The following is a 7,500-nucleotide window of genomic DNA, read 5'->3' on the forward strand; positions in this document are numbered from 1 at the left end:
CATTTATACATACATATAGATGTAATAAAAGGGTATAATCAGTTATCATATTCCTTCCTTCCTGACAGCACAGATATTTTGTTTTCAATTGTATACATCATTTATGTGTTTAATAATAAATATATGCAAGTTAAGTCTTTATTCAGTACCAGACTAAGTTGTGGTGTGGCCTTTGTAACAAGAAGATACAGAAGCCCAGTTTGCCAAATTTTGACATGAAAAACTAAAGGTAGGCCAGCAGCTGAACTGACCATGACAGTTACCTGTATGTTCCAAAAGTTAAATTTGTATATATCTTAATATATAAGAATATGGGCAACAACTTAAAAATTTGAAAGAACCTTCAAACTTGTAAAACCATAAACTGTAACTTCTTCAGCCTTTCTAAATCTGGCTCTGACATCATTCACTGTTACTGCATTGCAAATCAAACAGCAAGAAATAAATACAGCTGACAAGAAGTTTTAGAAAAAAGTTTCCTTCATAACCATGAGGGCATCAAACTGTAGGCACATTTCATAGTCACAACCATACTACATGTACATTGTATTTAAAACAGCAGTAATCAGTGAGTCTTAGCAAGTCTGACTTATTTTTTCTTTTTTATAAAGCGGACACATAGCATCTACATTACTGTGAATCTGATCATCACAGTTACTTGATTATGTAATAATCTTTTATACATCCTTGTCTTTGAGAACCTTACACATTCTTGTAGAATAATATTTCATCTAATCATTATGGGTATGCAGCGAAAAGACACCTTTGACAAGTACAGTAAACTTCCTAAATCCCATAAAAAGATGTATAATATAAATAAATATAACAAATATAACATAAAAGAATAAAATATAGAAGGCAACCAACTGATGTCAGTTTATGGGAACCGTGATGACAAAAATGATTATCCAATAATAAATCATTACCAAAAATCATTAAGACAATTACATTATGATGAGTAATTAAAAGTCACAGTATCAAACTTAGCAATGCATTTGCCCAATAACAGCAGAGACATTAATGACATCCATAGTTATCAAGATATATTTAGACAGCTGTCTGTGAAGGACATCACTGATAACTCCTGTCCTTAACTACAGAAGGACAGAAAAGGACAGAGCTACAAGTGCTCATAAAACAGATAAAGGGAGACTCAAAACTTTCTAATGAGTGAAACAAAAAAATTGCCATCTTTTGTCCTTCACATATCTCAGTATGACAGTTACTGTATACTGCCCTTAAGAAGTTAATAATGCACAGAGATAGCATATGCACCATCTGTTATGTATAAGAATTTGCATGATATAATAAACCTGAGAGCATAAATCACTATCATAGTGCCCTAAACAAGCAAACCTTTTTATATATTTCTTAGTGCTAATGACAAAGAGTGCTACATGCACACTGACAAACAGAAATATTCTGTTGCATGATCAACTACACATTAATGTGGTATCTGAAACTAGTGCACTTGGAAACAACTTATATAATATAATTATATCTACCCTGTATTTTTCCATGAATATTTATCTTTCAATATAAATTCTAACACAATTTTCAATGGACAATAACTTAAGTCTACCTTCTCTGTTAAAGAATTGATCATCAGCATCTAGTCGTGATAGAGTAATTTTTAAAGTGCAGAAAACATTTAATAATTTGATTCAATATACCAATATCTTAAACTACACAAAGACTAGAATTAGTATGTTACTCAGTGTATTTTTAAATTAGTTAAATTAAAGCTTTGCAAGTAATATAAAAGTAAATAAAAACTAAAATACATTTGATCTGAAATACATGAAAACATTTGATGTATCTCCCATGTTTTAAATTTCACAATCATTTTTGATCAGTGGCATAAATGAATATATCATTTAACCATCAATTCTTGAATACAGATTTCTCTAACAACCTTCCAAAAACCTCTTGATATGCTGGAAGAGGCTAAACTCCTGTCAGTCACTTCAAACATTATGGCCACCCAATATGTTATGCCACCCGTGCATCCACAGTTGGGTTCAAAAAGTGACTCTCTATTGGTCACTGGGTGAACATTCAACTTTATATAGGCATTTTAATTCTAAGGGAATTATAATTATCTCTATATTGGAAAAGATTGGAGAACGTGTCATGTTGTACAAGTGTTATTTACCCCAGGGGGCCACATATCACCTTAGTATACAGTATGCAGGCCAGATAATCATGAGTCGATGTGATGAACCGGCCATATAGTTGATGTAAAAACGTAGGAGGCTATTTCATTCATTACAAAAACACAATAATAGAAAAAAAAATGTAAGAGTGCAAGTGATAATCTTAAAATATGAAGAACTGCCTTTATTAATCATGCAAAAGAGCCAGCTGCATGACTGAAATGGCAAATGTGCCATGGGCCGCACAGAGGAGTATGGTGGGCTGTGTGTTTAACACCTCTGCCCTAAGGTATATGAAGCCTGCAAGCCCCTTGTGAAGTGAAAATAAAGGTCTTATGAAACTTAAAACATTAATGTCCTTCAAGCAATAGGATAAACAACAAAATAAATTCTAAAAGGTTACCAAAATTTGCAGGGCCATCAAATGCAAAAGCCTACACAAAAGCACATTCAGCTTGTTAGGAGTTTATTGATAAAGAATTGGTATCATTAGAGAAATGTTGGATGTCTGACAAGGCATTAGATCAACTGGGATGACTAAATTAGCAACCATTTTTACCCAGTTAATCCCATATACAGAGCTGATGTTCGATAACATTAGTTAAGAGAACAGCCAGTATGTATTCCTAATCTGCACGCTTATTATAAGAATAAATGGATATATGGATATAGCGCATACCTCTCACATCCCCACATCTCTATAGAAATAATCCGTCATGCCTTCTTATAAGCCTGGTAATCAGTAAATAAACTGCATCATGGAATATTATTGTTGTTTCACCTACTCTGAGTAATAACATATCTACTGAAGATGGTAATGATGATAGTAGATAATGTAAAAAATGTTACTTTTACACTCTTGGGACAAATAAGAACAGGAAACAAAGTTATCAACCAAATCAAGCTCATCCACCAAGCACCAAGAATGACACTGATACATCTTCCTCATACATATTATTCATCTCCAAGTAGCCTTAACAGAATTTATAATTAAAGATCTCAGATTCTTTTTTTCAGCTGTTCTCATCAGCCTGCATATATTTTGTCTGGATTTATAATATCTAAGTCTTCTCAGAATAAATCCATCTCACATAACTCCAAAATCATGAAGATCTATTCTTCTTGGATTTAACAATGTTTATGTGACAAATGTAGGAAAAGTTATGACTTGAGAATGAAAGTATCTGATGTGTTTCAATTACATTTTTATCAGAAATAAATGTTTCTGCTGCATATATAATTAAAACATGTCCTATACATTTCCTGCACAGTAAAAATATTTATTCTCATTCATATCTTTCTCTACATTCTTCATCGGTTAACAAAAGATGATATTTTGATGTACCCGACAGAAATAATTCAAACATAAAAATGTTTAAGAAGGTTGATTCTACCGAAGACGGAAAAATAGTAACTTTTTTTTTATACAATAATTTCTATACTATTTTTAGTAACCTTTATATATAATAAATCATATAAATAACAAAACAGAGGTATACTGTTGACATTGAAAATGAGAACCACAATAAATTAAATTTGGCAGTCAAGAGTGTTTGAATCTCAGGCAGATATATCAACTATGGCACCCAAAAATGTATAAATTGCACATGTAAAAAAAAAAATCAAACTGAATATACATCTTTTAATCTTGTACTATGTAATCTATTGATAAATACATCCTCTTCTACATATCATTAATGTGTTACAGCAAGATATTAATTTTCTCTTTACCCGTCTCTTTCATGCATCTCTTATCTCTCTAGCTTTCTTTTTCTTCTGTCATTCCTCTATTTACTACTCTCCCTCTTTAGCTTTCTCTATCTATATACTTTTTCTCTAAAGCTCTTCAAACTACCACCATTTCTACCCAGCTGAACAAAAACTATCTTCTCAACAGTTACAATGCTAATTCTTCTTTAAAGCTAATTTTAGACACAAATAGTACAGTGAATAATCAAACTAATAGCTATGATGAAAATGTTATAATGAATTTTAAGGAGTTAGCACCCAGATCAGAAGATACTGATGTCAAGAAAAGGTTTCCAGTTACGAACTTTTCTTACGAGACAAGAGAAGCAAGATTAAGATGGTATGGACATTTTATGAAAGACAATAACAGAAACAATGGACCATAAAGTTTATGGTAGTAGAGGCAGAGGAAGAATGAGAAAGAGATAGAGAGATGTAATACAAGAAATTCTGTTTTCTAAAAACAGTAAAAACACTAAGCAATGGTTAAAAAACAGCTGCGCAGGCGATCCCATCCCAATGTGGGATAATTTTCTGCCAAAAAGAATTCGTAGTGATGATTGTGACTGATTATAAAGAGTATTACATATATTCGTTAAAGTTTCATGTCCAAGCATCTTCAACAAAGAAATCTTAAATTCATCATACTAAAAATTCATACAGATCTTGAATACTTCACAGCTTTCATAAAAAGATAATATTCACCATCACCTATTTCCCTTTCAGGAAACTGCAGCGTTTGTGTGTAAAACTCACTGCATCAATCATCTTCATACATATTTGTAACCTCCTTTGATAGTAATCCCTTTTAGAAGAAAACTGGAGTACAAAACCTCTTGGCCTGGCCTAATGACTATGAAATGGCCCATGTAAAGGCACTTAAGACCTGAAGTAGGCTATTAACGGATGGATGGATGGATTGACATTCAGATAACAAGACAAATATGCATAAAGTATAATCAATACATGCACAAATATATCCCTGAATATATATATGCATATAGCAGTATGCATATATATGCATCTAAGTATGTGTTTGTTCGTATACTTGCATACATCAGTGTTATATACATTACATATGTATATAAATACAAATGAACGTACTATACAGGACATGAGCAAGTACAGTTGTAAGCATAAATCTGTATGCATTGAAAATGTCCTTACAAAAGAGTATAAATTTGTGTCCAGTTCTATTTCCTTTTCTTGTACTTGCATAAATACAACTGGTACCACAAAAAACATCTCAAACACACATGCTCTTTTAAACCTGAAATAACATGTCACCTAATTTTGTTCAGTAGATCAATGCATCTACATTGGAATTTTTGTCCAGTAAAAATAGTGAACCAACACTGGCTTTACACTTAAATGAAAAATGCTGCCTAGATGAAAAACATACATCTAATTGGCCTCATCACAAGTCCATAAGAGAACTTGTAATCCACAACCTTTTCATAAATGCTTTTCTTAAAAGCCAATATAAACATTTAATATCAATATCAAAATACCTTGGCAAATCTAAATCACAGCAATAATAATAAATGAGGCAATAGTATGATCATGGAAGTAAAACTGTCATAATAATTAGATATTCTGTGCAGTTCTAACAATTGAATCTGGTAGATAACACATGCTTTGGTGTATAAGTTACATTACATCATGTAATTTGATATATTTGGATAAAAATGTATATATAGAGAATTCCTCCATCACTAAATAATCTGAATATTGCATATCTGTAACTTAAAAGCAATTTTGGCATGTATATAAGGTATATGACATTTTCATTCTGGAAGAAGGCCTGACAAATTATAAAAAATATCAATCTCTATAGGAATAATTAAATGGAATGTACAGATCTGCAAAGAAGGCAAAAAATATATCATGACTTGTATACACAGTATACATTAAAACATATATAAAAAACATAAAATGAAACAAAATAAATTAAAATGAATGTACTCTCTATATGAACAACTTTTAAGAACAACAGCATAACAAATTCAGCTTAAGAAAACATATATCTCTGATCAGAAAGATAAAAGAGAACTGATTTTAAGTCCTGACATTCAGCACCTTGGATAATAATGATAAAAAATATGTGCATAAAAAAAAAAGGATTGCACGTAATCAATTTAAAAAGACCAACACCAGTGGTGACTCTAGGTGCGAAGAGGAAACTATTATTTAAGACTGATAGAAAAAAAAAGGTTAACAACACTTCCACACAGCAATTGCAAGGTTGCCTGCAAAGAACATGTAAAGCAGGTTCTTCACTTCATATGAGACCTCAAATCCAAAAGCCTCACCAACAACGCAGTGCCATGTAGCACCATATCTCTTGTCCATTGTTTCCTTGATCACACGAGCTGCACTCTGAAATGTAGAGTAACAACTTTTTACATGTTCTGCGGAAATTAAAAAAACAAAAAAAATCCTTCAAAACCTACAAGTGAATCATCTGAGATACAACTACTGCCTCCCTCTCCTTTTCTTCATTTCCTTCCCTTTCTCATTATTCTTATTGCTCTTGTTCTTGTTTTTATTCTCCTTTCTATTTTCCTCTTTCTCTCAATATGTTTATATTCAGATAAAGTAAAGCTTTGGTCTACAAAAAACACCCAACCATCAATAATTCAAGTGCCCAGTAATGATATGTTATCAATAAGACACTTGCCTATATCTCCACTAATCACACTCCTCCTTAATTACATAACGTAATTCTGCAGTTTAATTCAGAATCATGTATATAGTAAGTAATTCTATGATACCATGAATTTATAGTAGCACCCACAATGGTACTATACCATTTCTACTGATATCTAGAGGAACCATTCCTGAGATGGAAAACTTATTGCTACTGAAAACACTAATACATCACGTAAAACAGAATATGCAATGATAATAAAACAAACACAGAATAGTAATAAAATGGAGTCTACATGCGATAAAACCACATTTGGTCCCTTTCTAGCACTCAAGCTTTTGATCAAAGACAAGAGAACAGTACAAAGCGAAATTGGGCCTTTGTTTAGAAACTGTAAAAGAAAAATTAAGACAGATAAAACACTCTGCTAGTGTGATTATTACAAAATGGACATTTAAAGTATATTAGTTCATCAAAGATCACAGAGCAAGTAAGTTTTGGTTTTAAATCTATTAAGGCAAATAAGTACACTTAATCTGCTGGTCTATTTACCAATTCTTTACAGGTCAATGGCAATCTGGATAATCAAATGTTATAATCAGAGGATAAACAGAGAATGTATTTCCCCGAAACTCGTCAGCCTGATATTTGGCTATATTTTCAAACAAAGGTTCTAATCTTACATGAATTTATCCGAGACTTGAATTGTGTATTGTTTATTACTGCTAATTTTTTTCACTGTTTGGGAAAAGTATCGAGTCTCAAACAAGAGTTCAGAACTGCATGAAGATCTTTGTCATTTTGAATATTAGTTTTAATAATCTAGAAGGTGTACCTATAACTGAGGCATCAGACGTACATAACTGCATTTACTAAAATACACAAAAAGTAAAATTAAAAATCACGATCACTACAATTCTGTATCTGCATCCATGGCAAAGATTT

The 7,500-nt window shown here is 31.8% G+C and overlaps 1 protein-coding gene across 1 annotated transcript in view; it reads right to left on the bottom strand.

The window, feature by feature from the left end:
- Positions 1–124: 124 nt before the first annotated feature.
- Positions 125–7,500, bottom strand: part of LOC113823979 (dynein axonemal light chain 4) — a 13,386-nt gene continuing 6,010 nt past the window's right edge. The window contains exon 3 of the mRNA XM_027376714.2: positions 125–6,284. Within this exon, the coding sequence (XP_027232515.1) occupies positions 6,120–6,284 (165 nt within the window). The 3' untranslated portion in view covers positions 125–6,119. The remainder of the gene's footprint in view (positions 6,285–7,500) is intronic.

This window comes from Penaeus vannamei, chromosome 26, assembly GCF_042767895.1.
Source record: "Penaeus vannamei isolate JL-2024 chromosome 26, ASM4276789v1, whole genome shotgun sequence".
In the NCBI taxonomy this organism is placed as follows: Eukaryota; Metazoa; Arthropoda; class Malacostraca; order Decapoda; family Penaeidae; genus Penaeus; species Penaeus vannamei.